This window comes from Carettochelys insculpta, chromosome 3 (genome assembly GCF_033958435.1).
Source record: "Carettochelys insculpta isolate YL-2023 chromosome 3, ASM3395843v1, whole genome shotgun sequence".
Lineage (NCBI taxonomy): Eukaryota > Metazoa > Chordata > Testudines > Carettochelyidae > Carettochelys > Carettochelys insculpta.
The window spans coordinates 7,056,990-7,075,473 of NC_134139.1; the positions used below are offsets into that span (position 1 = coordinate 7,056,990).

General features: G+C 44.8%; 1 protein-coding gene across 1 annotated transcript in view; it reads right to left on the reverse strand.

The window, feature by feature from the left end:
- The window catches only part of SLC24A3 (solute carrier family 24 member 3), a 376,441-nt gene that overhangs the window by 35,978 nt on the left and 321,979 nt on the right, over window positions 1–18,484 (reverse strand). The window contains exons 8-10 of the mRNA XM_074988441.1: window positions 8,598–8,623; window positions 6,331–6,384; window positions 4,810–4,943 (exon numbers count right to left, since the gene is read on the reverse strand). Of these exons, the coding sequence (XP_074844542.1) occupies window positions 4,810–4,943; window positions 6,331–6,384; window positions 8,598–8,623 (214 nt within the window). The remainder of the gene's footprint in view (window positions 1–4,809; window positions 4,944–6,330; window positions 6,385–8,597; window positions 8,624–18,484) is intronic.

Sequence of the window (18,484 nt, forward strand, 5' to 3'; positions counted from 1 at the left end):
GTTCGATTTCATGCATCTCGTTTGGACACGCGAAATCAAGCTCAGAGGTGTCAAAATCAACCCCTGTACTCCTCACGAGATGCGAGGAGTAACGGAGGTCGAAGGAAGAAAATCTCCCATAGACCTTTCCCTGGAAAGACAGACAAGTTTGCCAAGTGTAGATACGCTGACTTTAGCTATGTAATTGGCATAGCTAAAATTTCATATCTGTGGTCGACTTTCTACGGCTAATATAGACATAGTCGAAGTCTCTTGTTTCAGTGTGTCCATGTGTTCAATGTGACTAAAACTGGACACCCCTGCAACAGAATTGCATTCCAATGTATTGTTTATTAATTGTGTTACTGTGGCATTTAGACACCCTATTCACAAATCAGCTCCTCCTAACACTAGGCACTTTACAAACATAGAACAAAACCACAGGCCATGACCCTATCAGTTTACCCTATTAACTGGTAAAAAAATGCATGTGCCAAGTCATATGGCAGATTAAAGCATAAAATAACACTGGAGGTTTACAGTCAGTAATTTGTTGGCTGCTAATGGCCAACTGCCAGAGAAATATTGAAATAATTTTCCTAAAATGAAGAAACATCTCTTCTGTCAAATGACTTGCCCAACTTTGGAACCACAGAGTTACAGAACAAACACGAGAACTGTCATGCAAGAAGAAATGATGTTTACCAAAGAGTGTGTAAATGAATCCATAAGTGAAACTCTCTGATTTGCATTGGTAATCCTGATGTCAGCTGAATGACTAAGGCCTGATCTAGGCTGAATTTTTTTTCTGGCCTGTGTAATTTTTTTGCAGACAGAGCTACGAGGGTAAAATCCCCAGCACAGACACAGTTATATGCTTGTATTGCTTATTTCACTTCCTTAAACCAGAGTAAATTTAATTGACATCAACTTCTTTGTACCAGGATGTAACAGGGTCAGCTGCAGTATTCCCTCTAATTTTTCCCACATGTATGGAATGAATTCATTATGTGCACCGTTATAGATATCACACAACCCCACCATATTGGTGCACATAACAAAATTTATTCTGCACGTATGGAGATGTGTGACATATCACCTCCATATTGGTGCACCTAAAAAAGTTCATGCGGTAGGGGTGGGGCAAAGGGTTTCAGAGCGAGGGGACTCAAGAATGCTGGGGTACGAGGGCTTTAGCTGAAGGTGTGGGGCTGGGGATGAGGCCCTCAGGGGCTGGGGTGCAGGCTCTGGGCTGGGGTCAGGGATGAAGGACCTGGGGTGCAGGCTGCCCGGAGGCTACAGCAGGAAGAGAGGCTTCCCCCCTGCTCTCTGTCCCCACAGCAGTGCCTGGGCTGGGGAGAAAGATGCCTCTTCTTGCTGAGGCAGTTCTAGGGCTGGGGCCGAGGGACAGGCCTTTACCCCCTACCTGCAGCAGGACTGAGCCAGGCTTGGATTCAGGCCAGGGGAGGGGCACCTCTCTCCCAGCCACAGCCAGTCAGGAGATGACCTCACTAGTGGCCCAGGGAGGGGGCATCTGTCCCCTGGCTGCGGCAAGTCCAGGTTGGGGCTGCATTTGGGTCAGGGAGGGGGCATGAAGGTCACCTGTGTCCCACAATGCCATGAGCAGGAGGGACCAGCTAGCAGCCAGAGGGGAGACTAAAAGAGGGAGGCTGGTGCCTGCAATGGAGGTCCACCCCCTTAGCCCAAAAGCTCACTGGCCGGGGCAGGGGACGTGGAGGAAGGCAGGCCCCACTGCTTTTCCACCCCAGCAGTGCTGCACCGGGGGAGGTGACAGGACCAAGCCCACAGTCGTTGGAGGGACGAAGAGTGATGCGGCGACCAGCAGCATGGTCATCTTGCTCTGCTTGCCCTGCTGCTGCTGGTGAGTGCAGAGGGGCCGTAGACCCCTGCCGCTGGCACTGCTAGCTCCTCGGGCCGCTTCAGCTGGGGAAAGAGGCAGGGGTGGAACAAGACAGGGGAGAGGCAGAAGGGGTGTCACAAGGCAGGTGGCCCTCCTGGGGTCACCCTGACCAGTCGCTCCCTCCCCAGGCCACGGTGGGTCCACCAGGGCCTGGTTACCTGAGAGCCTGTGCAGTGCTTACAGGGAACTTAACCAGTTGCCACTTTTGTGCGCCCTCATGGCCTGAGTGCACCCACGGTGGGCCAAGGGAGGAGGGGCTTAGGGTTACCATACCACAATGTCCCCTTTCGTTTAGGGTCCCTTAAGAACGCCGCCCAGTCCAAAGATGAGAAACAAAAGTCCCTTGCCTGGGGTTTTGCTCTGAGTCCAAATCAACTGAAAAATAAAGTTTCTTCCACCCAGACTGATGCTGGGCCCTGCCTCTCCTTGCTGAGGGACTGTCTCATCCTCCTTAGAACCCAGGCCTAGCTGGGGAAACCAATGATCCAACCAGCTGAACAAATTCAGTGTTGAGTCCACCTGAGGAATGTGGTGCATATGCTAAGAAGATCCTGCTCTCTGAGCAGCTGGAGAAGACAAAAGGCCTGTCCCACCTTCGTGTTTCTCCAGCCTCTAGCTCTCAGGCAGAGCCAGCACGAGACATCAGCAGATTAAGCCATAATTTAGGGCCCCAAGATGGGGCAGAGACTTCTTTTTTTCCCCCCCAGCGTGTGTTGTGTGTTAGGCAGGGAGGGACCCAAAATATTCCCACTTAGGGCCCCCAGTGGGCTAGCACCTTTCCTCCTTTACGTCCCCAGGCCTAATCACACAATCTCTTTATTACCTCAGTGACTATTACCCATGTGAGGAGGTGAGTAGATCATGTCACAGGTAGGCTTCAGCCCTGTCCGCTCTTCAAAGGGACCAGCCATACTGGTTTTGTTTCTGCTTTAAGTATATTGGAATAATTGTCAACATTATTAAACACAGACAAGGCACGAAGTAGTGGTTTTCCAAACCAAGGCTCCTGCCTCAAGACCTTCTTTCCACTTAGCGGTCTGGGAAGGGCTGGTTGACTGTGACTGCACAACACCCATTCTTAGTCCAGGGGTTCTGCACTGCTCACCTGCGTATGGGTTTGCAGGATGAGGCCCTGAATGATGCAGTCCTATGATCTCCACACCTGTGCTTTCCAGCCAATTGCTTACCGCAACAAACCTCGTCCTGGGACGTCCACCAGCTCCATTTGTTTGTGGGAGTCTATGTATGAGGATGTTTTTTTGTTTCTGCAGCTCATTGAGACACAAACTGGGGACTGCAGACACCACAGGTGCCTCATTTACAAGAGAAAGTGGCACCAGCTTAACGGAAAGTTTATTGTGTTAAACTGGTATAACTAGAAGCTCTTTGGGGTTCAGTTTAAATCAGCTGAGAACATGTTTAAAATAAGGTGAAATAAGCCCTTCCGAGGTTGCCTACACAAAGGAAGTAACACTAATGTAAGGCAGGGTGTGAATTTAAAGCCCGACAGTTATACCACTGAAACACTCCCTATAAACACCCTTATTTTGTTACTAGCTCAGACTTTTTCCAGCTTGGAAGATGTTTAAGTTAAGGTCTCCCCGATCCCTGCAAAGCCACTCTCATTCCAGTAGAAGAATGCCCAGAGAAGAAGTCATACTGATAGAGCTATAGCAGTTCAAGTACAGCCGTGTAACTATATTAGTGCCAGTGGAAACATATCCCATGTAGACAAGCCCTAATTTGCAAGGAGAAAGTCCACACAGAGGTGTGTAAACCTAATGAGGCAGACCCTTAGTTACAGTAAATTGCTGTAGGCTCATAAAAATTAATCCCAGTTTTTACTGTCTGAGGAGCTGACCGAGAAGAGCAGCATCAATTCAAATTCTAGATCCAGCACAGTATTTTCGCCAGAATAAATAGCTGGCTATTACAATCGTAAGGCCAACAGACCCAGCTTGTCAGCAGGAGGGAATGAACTTGTCACACAAGGAATTAAAGCCATATGCTCTCGAGCAGTTTTTCCCCCTTTTTACTTGTGTGGACCCCCAATCGCCCCCAAACTGTTCATGGACCCCCATCAAAGCCAGTTCTATCTGCTATGTATGCTTCATTAAATGAAAAAGGAAACCACCACACAGATTTTTGGACAGCCATTAGTAACATTATTGGAAGATACTTAATTTAAAAATAATTGATTGCAACTTTGCAATTTATTTAAAACTCATTTTCTATGATCATTTTTATTTCTCTTTTATTTCTTCACGGACCCCCTGCAAAACCCTTGCAGACCCCTGGACCCTGAGATGGGAACAACTAATCTAGGGACTTCAATTTCCCTTGTCAGTGATCTCGGTGCCTCTGGGGTTACTCAAGGAACACCCCAGTTTGAAGCAGTGGCAAGGGCACATACACAGCTCCCCACCTGCAAATCCATTTTAGGGCTCAGGAAAGAAAGTGCAGGAGCGCCCATTTCCTTAACTGCCGGGGTCAGGAGACAACTCCAGCTGTGTTCCAGCTGCTGTGTTTCTGCATATGTTCTGCTTCTAGGTGCTCGCTAGATGAAGACTGTAATGAGAGCTCCCTATGGAATTCACCCTATGGAGTTCTTGTGCTCTCCTGGGAGCATATCTCTGTGCACATTGCCCCAGTGAAGGGAACCCTCAACTAAGAAATTTCAGGGAAGGTGTTCTCCAAAGATGGGATGCACACAACTGGACATGGACTGTGTCCACTGTAACTGCACTGCCATCTGGTGGTGCGGGTTACCGACAGGCCAGACCTAGGTTCCCCTGCATCTCAATCTCTGACAATAGAGAACCATTCCATATACCTTCGTTACTAGCAAACATGAGTGAGAACTGTTCAGAATGATGCAAACAAGTAGCGTGACTTACTGGAACAGTTACCTTTCTTTAGTAAAACCACCGTGGCATCACAATTGCTGTTATCGTCCATTTCTGTGTTATTTGCTAATCCATTCACCATATTTGCAGCATTTTTTGTCTTCCTTTCAAAGCAGTGATGTAGAGAAGCATTAAACCTATGCAAATAAAACAAACTGCAGTTATATCACTGTTCCGTATACGTAGCTTTCCCAAGAACCCTTCTTTTCTTAAGGCAGACCACATGTGACCAATCTATGGAATTCTAGAGGACAGGGAAGGCCCTGCGGTTTTAAAGACAATTTAGGCTTAAGAACAACACAGCTCTGGCTTAGTTATATGCAAAACAGTCTGGCTGTGGCCGCATTAGCCCTCCTTTCGGAGGGAATATGCTAATGTGGCACTTTGAGATATGCCAATGAGGCACTGCTATGAATATGCAGCACCTCATTAGCATAGCGGCAGCCGCACGCACTTCAAAACTGCCGGTTTCGAAATGCAGCCATCTGTGTAGCTGGGGGGGCTTTTCGAAACGACCCCCTGATTTTGAAAGCCTCTATTTGCATATGGTTTTGGGAATAAAGGGCTTTCCAAACCCGTGGCCACAGCCTCTGTGTCATCAAACACGGAAGTCCATAAAACATAATATGTAAAAAGCATCCTCAGCACTAAAACAAATATATAAATATACAGCCCTATGTTTGTATATATATATATATATATATATATATATATATATAAAATCCAGGATATTTTTAACATAAATATATAAGAGGATATTTTAATATGTTTGTTATTTTTAATACAATAGAGTCTCATGATTCCCCAGGGCTCCGGGCAGGAACACCAGCACCTGCTGCTTCCCCCGGGACTCCGGGCATGCCCCGTATTTGCAAAAAATCAACATTTGCAAGGGTTCTAAATACAGAACCCTCGCGAATGTTGAGATGCTAGTGTACAGATATTTTAATATAGATGTTTTTAAACATTGCTTCTTAAACTTACTGTAAAAACTACAACGCTATATTTATCAGAATGCCTGCTCTGCGTCTAGTAATCCAGGGCTGAATTATGCTGTTACCATGAGCCTCCAGCAAGGCTCTGAGCAAACTGGAAAGCTGATTCTGATTCTGTTACTCTGTCCTGTGGTTTCAGTGGAATCAGCCTCTTGGGTCAGAGGAAGGATGATACAGGGGTCAGGGTGTTAGCCTGACATTTGTGAGATTTGTGTTTAATTCTCTGTTCCACCCCTATTTTCTGCATAAAAATGAGCAAGTCACTTGATCTTCTTGTGCCTCAGTTTCCTCACTGATGCACTCAAGATAATAGCACCATTTTAGTTCACAGAAGCATGAGGATAAATACATTAAAGACTGCCAGGTGCTTAGACACTATGTAATGGGAGCCAGAGAAGTACCAAGGCTAGATGGCATTAGAGAAACAGTTCTCCTCCTTTTCCTGCTCTTGAATTTGCTTTGCAGGCTCAGAATCCATCATGAAACAGAGCTGGGCATTTGAAACAGACTGAGGGCTTATGTGACTTACTTCATTATCAGGATGTAAATGACGTACATCAGCACTAGGGCTAGGGACTCCCACCTGCAAACAAAGGCATATGAGGGAGAAATCACAGAAAAGCAGAGAGAGGTGACCTGTGTGTGACCGCACTCCATGCTTCAGTCAGTCAATAAACTCACATGGAAAAGTTCAACCCACTGGATGGACGCTGTAGTGCCTATGCATAAAGGGGGTTAAGAACCTGGCTGCACATAAAGCACTGTGATTCCAACTCCTACTCTCATCCCACTGGATCTGCTAAATCAATCCCTGGGAGACTGATCGCTAGAACACTGATCTACTGGCAAATGTAGATAAGCCCTAAGTGCACTACCACTGCTGCGACAAGACTGCCAAATAAGCAGTAGCAGCAGCAGCTCTTTCCATCTCTCACTCCCTGGGGCTGCTGCTACACAGCTGAGCCAGAAGAAACTGGACAAGCAGCTTTGTGTGGTTCAGACTGCTAGTTCAATGATATGAAATGCTTAGGGCATTTGTATTAAAATTACACAGCCCCTGGTTTCTGGTACTCCTCGCTATAGAGTTAAGACATTCTTTCCTCCCCCGTTCCCAGCCAGACCCCTAAACTTTTTATAGTTCACTACAACAAAGCACTAGCCCCAGCAATAAGCATCACCACACTTCTACACAATCAGACTCATTGCTCTTTTTCATTTAAGCTGAGCTGTGGCTTTTTGATCTCTTACATTTTGCACTGACCCTCTTAATTCACTGCCGTTGTTTCTTCCAGTCCAGTCCAGTGCATTGCTTCCCTATTGATGTATTTCATTTAAAAGGATGCAGTTAAATCTAATGCGCCCTCACATTTAATTTTAGTTTAAAAAGAAAAATGAAAACCTCTGTGAAACTGTTGAAATGTCTCCACTAAATGAAAAATAAAATTCCCAGGGGGAACAAGATAAAATCCCGCAGCTTCCTGTGATATTTGTAACCCAAGCATTATAGAGCAGCATTTCTTAAATTATGTTCTGTGGAACACTGGTGTTCCGAGAGCAACCCGCAGGTGTGCCGTGAGCGTCTGGAAAAATAATTCAAAGTTTTACAGTACGACTATACTTTGTTATTAAGATCAGATGCAATGTTAGTTCTTCGTTGCTATGATACTGGATGAAATTATTGCACATGCTGCTGTTCATTTGTTTTTTGCCATAGGTATTCTGCATAAAATATTATTGTTTGGTGTTCTGTGGTCTCAAAAAGTTTACAGAATGCTATCATAGAGAACCCGAAAATGAAGAGTAATTGATGATGAGCAAACGTTAAACTGTCTAATGTCATTGTTCAGTCTGGCTGTTACTACACATGCCACTTTCTCTGAAAATTTTCGGGAAGAAGGGGCCTCTGGAAGGAGGACTTCCTTCTGGAAGACCCCCCGCCGGGGGCCACGCTTCTACATGCCATTTTGGAGTCCGGAAGACCATCTTCCAGACTCCAATTCACGTGACCTTATGCTAATGAAGCACCAGGAATTTACATACATGCTTCATTAGCATATTTGGGGCTGTTTATTAACATGCCACTTTTCGGAGAAAGTAGCATGTGTAGAAACAGCCTCTGTGAAGCAGCAAACACAGCGAGCAGCTGAAAGGAAACAAGACGTTTCCCATGTTCAGCCTCACTGAGTTAGGTGTTACTAAAAATGCACGTAAAGGCAGTGATGGCAATGTATGATTTTTAACTGAACTGGTGTCCTTTTCATGCGGTCTCAGATTGCTATTTATTTAATACTACTTTTACGCAGATATGCTTCTATTCAATTTGTACAAGTTCCAGAGCTTGGGCAAACTCAAGAGAGACATTGTGGAAGATGTTTCTAATGCTCATGTTTCATGGCATTTCCCTCTGGCTTTCTCTGTCCCTTCCCACTTGCTCTGACCTCACCCTGGCAACGGACCGCTCACTGAGGGCCATGCCACGTTGCCTGTTTGCCAACGCAGGCATCACTGCCCTATGGAGGGGGCGTATGTGGGAGGACAGCGGCTTCACACGGACACCACTGGCTTCTTGCGTCAGGGAATGCTCTGAATGAAGCACTCCTGCGCATTCCTCCTGAGCTCAGAAAAGGAGTTATGCTAGTCCACCCGCTCATTGGGTTTCCTGCGGAGCTGGAAATTGGTGTCTGAATTGCTCTGCCGAATTTTAGCTTTTCCCCGCTCTCGTTAAACCTGATTTGCCAGGTCCTGCAGGATAATCAGACAGTGACAGAAAGAAATTAGACAGCTGGATACACTTACCAGGAAACGATTTCGTCATAAATAAACTGTGGAGGAAATTAAAAAAAAATGCATGTTATCCATGAACTAGCTGAAAATACCCTGCTAAGTGAACGTGAGTCTAGGAGAAGCAGAGTCATCTAGTGATCAGAGCAAGAGAGAGACGCGTGAGGCCTGGCTACCAGCGGGGTGCTATGTTTGTCTCATCAGTAGAATGGAGTTGATCATCTTACCCAAGTTCTCTGACATCTTCATATGAAGACGCATTCAAAGCAAGAGTATAAAGGATGTGAGAGATTTACAAGTGAAGGATGCCCCATGGAAATTACATGATGCTTGTATACCTTTGAAGGGAGGGCAGATCCTCAGCTGGTATCAGCATCGTTCCCATGAAGGTAGGTGTTTTACACAAGCCAAGAATCCAATTTTCATAGGTGCTGAGCACCTACTATTCCAACTGAACTCAAAACATCTATAGAAATCAGGCCTCAATGACACCATACCAAGCCTGCTGCAGCAAGGAATATGTCGTTTTCCAAGTGTCGAATCCTTCTCAATAACACCACTTTAAACAAAAAACCCGCAGAAATGTAGCACTTTAAAGACTAACAAAATGATTTATTCAGTGATGCGCTTTCATGGGACAGACCCACTTCTTCAGATCAATTTCATTTCCAATACAGACTGACATTTATAAGTACAGAGGACCAAAAAAAAAAAATTGTGATAAAAACTGACAAGTCAAGTATATAGGACTGAAGTAGATGGCAGAGGGTGGGGGATGTTAAGTGTCCTGCCTGAGATAATTACGAGCATCAAAGGAAGGGAAGCAGTCCTTATAACGTGTGAGGTAATTGATGTCTCAGTTTGTACCACATGTTAGTATTAAATCTGAATATGAATTCTAATTCATTACTTCCTTGCTGTAATCTGTTTTTAAATTCTTTTTGTTCTAAGACACAAATTCTCGTCTTTACCAGAATGGCCCATTCCATTGAAGTGTTCACTGACCAGCTTATGTGCACTGAGTTTCCTGATGTCTGCTCTGTGTCCATTTATTCTTTGGAGAAGGTTTTGCCCAGTCTGTCCAAGGTACATAGTGGCAGGGCATTGTTGGCACATAATGGCATATATACTGTTGCTCAAAGTGCCCAAGAACGTGCCCTTGATTTTGTAACTAACCTGGTTAGCTCCAGTGATGGTATTCCCAGAAAGTGGACAAAGTTGGCAGCGGGGTTTGTTGCAAGGAAAAGTTCCAGGATTAGTATTACTGTGGCGTAACCCACCTACTTCAGTTCTGTTTCCTTGATTTGTCAGTTTTTATTGTAAAACAAATTTTTTTTTGGTCCTCTGTATTTATAAATGTCAGTCTGTACTGGAAATGAAACTGATCTGAAGAAGTGGGTCTGTCCTACGAAACCTCTTCACCGAATGAATCATTCTGTTAGTCTTTAAAGTGCTACATTTCTGCTGTTTTGTTTTGCTGGAGTACAGACTAATGCAGCTACCTCTCTGTTACTATCACTTTTTAAAACAGAAATGTAAAGATTAGCTTTTCTCTGTCACCGCTAGATGGCCCTCATGGCCTGTAGCTTATTTCTAACAGGGCCTCTTGAAGATGGGAGATGAGAGTGAAAGAGTGCCAGTGAATATCGTGCTGGTAATAGTCAGAGATGCCAGTCTTTCCCCATGCTCTCACTTTAAATGGACATTGGCAATTTGACTGGCTTCCCTGATGGTTCCTCACGGTTACCCCCCACCATAGGCCTCATTTCAAACTTGTTTCAGCCAGCGGAATGGTATCACATGGTCATGTGCCATGACAAGGCACTGTGGCAACACAATGGCAAGAGGAGAGCTGTGTTTCTTTGGGTCACCTCTCATGAAATCACCTTCCAAAGTGCCTGCTTTCTCCATTCCTGGGCTCCATCCATCCTTCCTGTTCTGCTGAACGTTCACATCATGCGACATATGTTATGTTACCTGACAGCGAGGGGATACCTCCCTGCCCCTTGGTTTTATCCCTTTGGCTCAGTATCAGATTTGTTTGAATGTGACCCTGTCGAGACTCCAGCGCTGCACAGGTGACACGCTTATGATACCCTGGGACTAAGGGCATCCTTCTGGAATAGGTGAGTGCCAATACACCGCCCCATCAATGCCAAAGCTGTACGCCTTTGGGCCGCGTGGGCCTCAGCCTCCATCCACAGCCACCCTACAGCTTGACATCCCAGGAAACAACTGTGTGTTGTACTTGGTTTCAACTTTTACTGGACAAGGGGAAATTTTTAGCGCAGCTCTTTACTTGTTCTTCTCTCTACACTACTGGGAGAGATGTGGCTTCATTAGGAGAACGTCACCATGAAAAACCACTATTATGGCAGCAGAGAACAACCCAGGGAAAGCAAAACCCCAGTGAAATACTCCTTTAATCTGGACACTCCGTGAACACCCAACCTCTCTTTGTAATGTACACCAGTAACATCGATTATCAGATGATAACCTAACAGTGATATATTATGCATCTCTAAGGTCATTCCTCATACTCACTGTGCATTTATATGGCAAGAATAACTTTGGTGTGACAGAACATGAAGCACATGCACTCATCTTTGTGATTAAGAATGAAAATAAACATGTTTTGGCCTAACAATTTTGACAGGGGCTCACATCAATATTCCCTCTGATTTTTTTCCACCCATGGCTAGGTCTTCACTTACGAAAATCTTCAAAACGGCCACACTAATGGCCAAATCGAAGAATACTATTGAGGTGCTGAAATTAATATGAATATTCAGTGCCTCATTAGCATGCTGCTGAATATCGCTTGCACGTGGCTCGTCTACACTGGGGTCCTTTTCAAAAGGACTGCACAGACTTTGAAATCCCCTTATTCCTATCAGTTGATAGGAATAAGGGGATTTTGATGTTTGCAAGGTCCCTTGGAAAGGGAGCCCTGTGTAGACGAGCCGCGTGCAAATGAAATGCAGCAGCATGCTAATGAGGTGCTGAATATTCATTTCAGTGCCTCATTAGCATTCTTTGATTTGGCCATTAGCATGACCATTTCAAAGTTTTTTGTAAGTGTAGACACAGCCCATGTATGGAATAAATTTTGTTATGTGCACCAAGCCAAATCTGTATCACCAGTAGAAACGTGCTGCTGTTGGTGGGTGCTCTGCTAATCAGCTGGGTGGCACCTGAATCTCTCCTGTGTAGACAGTTTACAAGGAGCACTGGCCCCACTTTCCAAGGAATTTACGTACATAACTCCCATGGAAATCAATGGAAGTTAGGAACTTAAATATCTTTGAGGATCTGGGTTAGTATTCCTTTAAACCTTGGAACTGTTGAAGTGTTTCATTTTAACACAGGATGCAACCTTACTTTGGCATAGTTTGAGAAATTAGATGTTGTTTTGACAAGCTCAAATTAAAAGAAGGTCTGGTGGATTTTTTATTTGGAAAAAAGAATTACAGAGCCAACTCCTCAGCCGGTGTAAATGAAACTAAGCCAGTTTACACTGATGGACTCTAGATTTTTAAGTGATTTAATGTTAAATCTATACCATTAAAATACTTAACATCAATTGGAATATATTTATGTCCCCTCAAATATATACATGGTTAGTCAAAACAATGATGGCTCATTTACAGCTACGAGAACATCACAATCCATTTGTTAGAAGAACAACATGGGATACCTTCCATATACAACTTCATTCTTTATAGAAGATCCCATATTGTCCTAAAAGTTAAGCATGTGCTTAAGTCCCATATAAGTCAAAGGGACAGAAGAACATACAGCAGATGAGCAAGCGGGATTCAGGAAAGACAGAAGTACCATACAACACATATTGGCACTCAGATTGACAGTGAAAAATGCTTGACAAAAGAACAAGAACATCTATGCTTGCTTTGGCAATTTTCAGAAAGCATTTGGCAGTATAGATCAGAAAGTGACTTGGGAGGTGTTGGAGTCGTATGGAATGGATAGCAGACTGATAGGGTTGTTGAAGGATATCAACGACAGTGCGGAGGCAGTGGTGAGAACGTGCATCGAGTTGGGAAGTTAGTTTAGAATGAGTAGAGATAAGAAACAAGGAGATCTGAGTATCACTGAGATCAATGAGTATCTTCATCGTGCATCTAGAGAGAGTGACGAACAAGATCAAGGACAAAGCAAAAGGGATATCAGTGCACAAGATGAGACTTAACTTGAGGTTCGTGGATGATATTATTGTCATCGAGGAAGATGAAGAGAAGCTAGCGAGAACAGTGCAGGTGCTAAACGAGGAAGGGAAGTGGTACGGACTGATTATGAACATTGATAAAATGAAAACAATGGTATTTGGAGATAAGCAAATAGGAAACATCAGTGTAGATGGGACCAAACTAGAGAACATAGAGAATTTCATGTATCTCAGGAGCAACATGATGTATGATCTTGACTGTAAGAAGGAAATAGCGACTAGAACAGTGAAAGCAAGAGCAAGGTTGAAGGAAATAGATAAGATCTAGAAAGGCAAAATGATTAGTTTAGGAATGAAGCTGAGCGTCTTGAAAATGTGTGTATTCAGCAGCACTTTGTGTGGATATGAAACATGGGTGATAAAGAACGATTTGAAGAGAAGGATATTGCTGTTCAAGAGGAGTTGTTACAGAAAGATCCTGAGAATAGGATGGATGCAGAAGGTCACCAACGAGGATTTATATAGGAAGATACAGCCGAACGAGAACCTACTGCAGAAAGTTATACAATGGAAGTTACAGCTATTTGGGCATATCCGCAGAATGAATGACCAATGAAAAGTCAAGACCCTGGTATTCAGCATAATGGATGATTCAGATAGGAGAGGCTGACCCCACAGAGAAGGAGCAGATGATCTACTAGATTGGTGAGGAGCTAGTTTACAGAAACTAAGCCACTCTGCACTGGACAGAGAAATATGGAAGGAAATAGTGAGGGATGCATTGGACACCAATGGGCACTGAGCCCATGATTGTTGTTGATGGTGACGACCTACTCGCTGATTTCACTGAGCATGGATGGACTTATTTTTTAAGTCCTTAGTTGAACTGTGACTTAGCATACTTTGAGAACAATAAGAAGTCTTGTGGCATCTTATAGACTAACAGATATTTTGGAGCATAAGCTTTCGTGGGCAAAGACCCGCTTCATCAGATGCATCTGATGAAGCGGGTCTTTGCCCACGAAAGCTTATGCTCCAAAATATTTGTTAGTCTATAAGGTGCCACAAGACTTTCTGTTGTTCTCGAAGCTACAGACTAACACGGCTACCTCTCTGATTCAGTGTACTTTGACGTTTCTGGCTTTTATACATTCGTTTCTCAAAATGGATAATAATCATATGGGATTTATTTATTTTAACTCAAGAAAATACAGTTTCTTCTTTCCATGATCAAGTTATTTTTTCTCACAGAAAAAAAAAACAGCTAAGGGAACATTCAGATGACTGGTAGAGAAAGAATGATCAGGAATAAGTATAACTAGCCTGCACCTGTATTTTGTGAAATTTACCACTTTTCTTTGCTATGCCACTAATCTACTTATTTTCATGGTCAATGTGACATAAACATTCATCTTAGCATGACAATGCCATTAGGAGGCAACAGAGAAACCGGATGACTTCAAATCACAAAGCAGCTGCTAAAATGGACTATGACATTATTGTCTGTTCTTAACTCACCCTGGCTACGTCTACACGTGCACCCAACTTCGAAATAGCTTATTTCGATGTTGCGACATCGAAATAGGCTATTTCGACGAATAACGTCTACACGTCCTCCAGGGCTGGCAACGTCGATGTTCAACTTCGACGTTGCTCAGCCCAACATCGAAATAGGCACAGCGAGGGAACGTCTACACGCCAAAGTAGCACACATCGAAATAAGGGAGCCAGGCACAGCTGCAGACAGGGTCACGGGGCGGACTCAACAGCAAGTCGCTCCCTTAAAGGGCCCCTCCCAGACACACTTTCATTAAACAGTGCAAGATACACAGAGCCAACAACTAGTTGCAGACCCTGTATATGCAGCACGGACCCCCAGCTGCAGCAGCAGCAGCCAGAAGCCCTGGGCTAAGGGCTGCTGCCCACGGTGACCACAGAGCCCCGCAAGGGCTGGAGAGAGAGTATCTCTCAACCCCCCAGCTGATGGCCGCCATGGAGGACCCCGCTATTTCGATGTTGCGGGACGCGGATCGTCTACACTGTCCCTACTTCGACGTTGAACGTCGAAGTAGGGCGCTATTCCCATCCGCTCATGGGGTTAGCGACTTCGACGTCTCGCCGCCTAACGTCGATTTCAACTTCGAAATAGCGCCCAACACGTGTAGACGTGACGGGCGCTATTTCGAAGTTACTGCCGCTACTTCGAAGTAGCGTGCACGTGTAGACGCAGCCCCTGTATGATGAGGAAAAGGTAATGTATGGAACTGAAGACAAGGCACAGTCTGCTTACCTCTGAGGAGTGTGCAGAGGCTGAATTTATTCAAGCGTGTATGAAAGGAAGCTGCTGCACAAGTGCAATTTGTGATTAGTACACTTTCAGGTATGGAGAACAGCACTGAAATAGAACTGTTTGTGTGAAATCCTCATCTCATTGAAATAAATGGGAGTTCTGCCTTTTTTTCCAGGGGCCAGGACTTTACCATTGGGGTTTTGTGCTAAGGAGGCTTTTGTGTTCCTTCATAACTGAGTGACACCATTTAAAATTCAGGCATTAAATGCTACAGGATGGAGAGTTTCAAGGTGCTGCATGTGTAACCAACCTGAAGCAAAAGCTCAAAAGGAAAGAAATGAGAAGTTAAGCTCCTTGGCAGGACACCTCCTTTACTCCTTCACTCGCTGGCACAGAACTATCCCCCAACACTATAGTCCTCATACAGCCCTTAACGCTGCTTCAATGAGAGGCTAGAGTTCCCTCCACTTCCCTGAACTATCTACCACCAAAGTAATGAGTGGGCATCCCTTCGTTATCAGTTGTGGGCAGCACCCACTCCTTCTGTGGGTAGGGGGCTCTGGGAGGCCAGCATCCCTTGCAGGGCAGAGTTAAGGTGGTGGCGTTTTGTCAGGTGGTTGACTCTAGGTGGAGGTGGGGGGTCTTGGAAGTGAGGAAGGCAGGCAATGTATTTTAATGACTAAACAAGTGCTACCACGTAAATCTGACCCTGACCTAACAAGGTTTTTGACGCCATCCGAGAAAGTGTCAAACAGAGAGGTTTCTACATGACTGAGGGGAGTAAGGGAAATTTCTCAAAATGAAGAAATCTCTTTCCATATCCTCGTCTGCCTTTCGCAGCATTTAACAAATGGAAATTGGCACAGCCCTAGTGATAGCAAGGCGTGCAGAGGATCAGGCTTGACTCTGGGCAAGTGGATTACAGAATGTATCCGGAGGCCCAGGAAGGAATGATAATATCCCTCACTCCAAAGTGCTAGAACAGGACTTTTGTAGTGCCGTAGCCATGAAGGATAACCAGGGCCACTGATGGGGGGACAAAGGGGACAGCTGCCCCTGGGTCTAGCATTTCAAAGGGGCCCAGAGCTCCAGCCATCACTGCAGTAGCAGCAGCCGGAGCACCAGGCCGCTTTGAAATGCTGTGGAGCACTGTGCCATCGCTCTGTGTGTGGTGTGTGGGCCAGGGCTGACTGACAACTCTCTGCCCCTTCCACTCCTGGCCCCACCCCTTCTGGGGGCAGGGAGCTAAGCCCCCCTTCCACCTTGCCCCCAGGTTCATAGCTGTGGGCACCACTAAGAATAACCCTCCAGGGAAGACATAAATAGTGAGGGAAGAGAGAAAGAACCTGAATGGAAGAGTAAGATACACCTTGTTTACAAGTACCGGGAAGTTTTGTTTAGTGGTCTGAGTTTCTTGCTATACAACCGGCTTAAGGAACACGCTAGATACAACACAAAAGGTATGATTGTATCAGGCCACTCTTAGGATGCTGAGATGCAGCCAAATATAAAGCTGCCATGCCCTGTGAACAGAAGGACCACAAGAAAGTATTTTTTTAATTAAAAAAAAAAAAACCAAACACTCAGCTGATTGCTTTGCAACTCTTCTGCAAATGAAGCATGCAATCTCAGGTAAGAACCAAAGAGGCCACCCCCAGCCACACTTCCTCTGGATTAGAAATAAGCAAATAAATCAAACGGCTGGGAATGTTGCATACGTGCCTTTCTGCCTGTGGGAGGTAATTTTTTACAATATATGGAGTTGTTAGTTTATTGTTCAAAAGCCACTTTCTCCTGCTTCATTATTCCCCAGCTGTGGAAGTAACAAAGCAGCTTTGTTTGTTTCACACATCATTACTGTCAATTGCTTTCATTCCTGCAGCAGTGCTGAGGTATGAATTAGATTGAAGACAAGCTATTTTTCATAAATTGCAGAAGGCTGACCTTGCAGTGTTGAGATTACGGAGCACAAACAAGTCGAGGCAACCTCTTTGCTGTAAGTCTCAGGAGAGAGGGACTAGCTGGGCACATACAATATGTACCCAGTATGCAGGCACATGCTTGCTAAGAGCAAAAGAAAATAAAACTAGGAAACTTTAATGTTGCCTGTTACAATCACACATATTCTGGAATTTTAAAAGTTTCTTTTCGCATCACAATACTTACATGATCTGACAAATGTATTAAAGTGAACACAAGAAGATCCCAATTTCTCTGTACCGTTATGTAGGGATTAGTTTATCTTAGGCTACATGTCTAAGATGACAGTAATGTACAGAAGAAAATGTTTATGCAACATGCAGCTTTTCTTTGGGAGACTTTTGTGTTTCCTGACTTTGTGTGAGTTTGGCTGAAATGTAACATTTAATAGTTGTCGTTTTTACATTTACAATATATAATAATAACAACTTATGGAGATCAACATCTCATAGACCCGGAAGGTACCTCAGGAGGTCATCAAGTCCAGTTGCCTCCCCTTTTTGGCAGGGTCAAGTACCACCTCCCCTTTTTTGGGCGGGGGGGGGGAGAAATACTATTTACTCCAGATCCCTAAATGGCCCCCCTCAGGGATTGAGCTCACAACCATTGATTTAACAGGCTGCTAATGAAACCACTGCACTATTTCCCTCTTCAGCTAACAGTGCTTCCCTCTGTGGCCTGATTTTCAGCAGTTCTGACCACCTACACTTCCCACAAGAGGAGCTGAAAAGGGTGCACTGTTGGGACTCAGGCCATTCGCTTCTAAATCTACATTGAGACTGCTTAATAAGTGGCCTGATTTTCATGACTGCTAAATACTCCACAGAATTACAACAACTGATCGCAAAGTGTTACCAACGAAACTCTCTCACTACTTCACTAGTAGGTTTTGACACTAGCACCCACTAAATCCCATATTTTTGTCTGCATGAATATGACACAGAATAATATTTTGTACCCCTGAACTGAGTTCCTTCTCACAGATGCAAAGCTTGTCCCCTAGGAATGGTGGGAGGAACAACTCAGATCAGAAGTAGGAAACACACAGATTTGTCCATCTTGTCTCCACTGACAGGAGGCCAGAGCTCCTTGCACATGTCTGCACTGAGCCATGAGGGAGCCTCCCAGCTTTGGCTGACAGATGTGCTAGCGAGATATATGGTGGTGGGTCTGAGCTGGGGTGGCAAGCCCAAGCCTCCACTGGTGCCGCAATATCCCCACCGCTATTTTCAATGTGCTAACGTGAGCCCCACTTACAGGAGTCTGTCAAGCTGGGCTGTGAGACTCTCCTTCAACTGCAGTAGAAACAGAGTGTGTGTTTCAGAGTTACCACCTCATTGGCTATGTCTACACTAGCCCAAAACTTCGAAACGGCCATGCAAATGGCCATTTCGAAGTTTACTAATGAAGCGCTGAAATACATATTCAGCACCTCATTAGCACGCG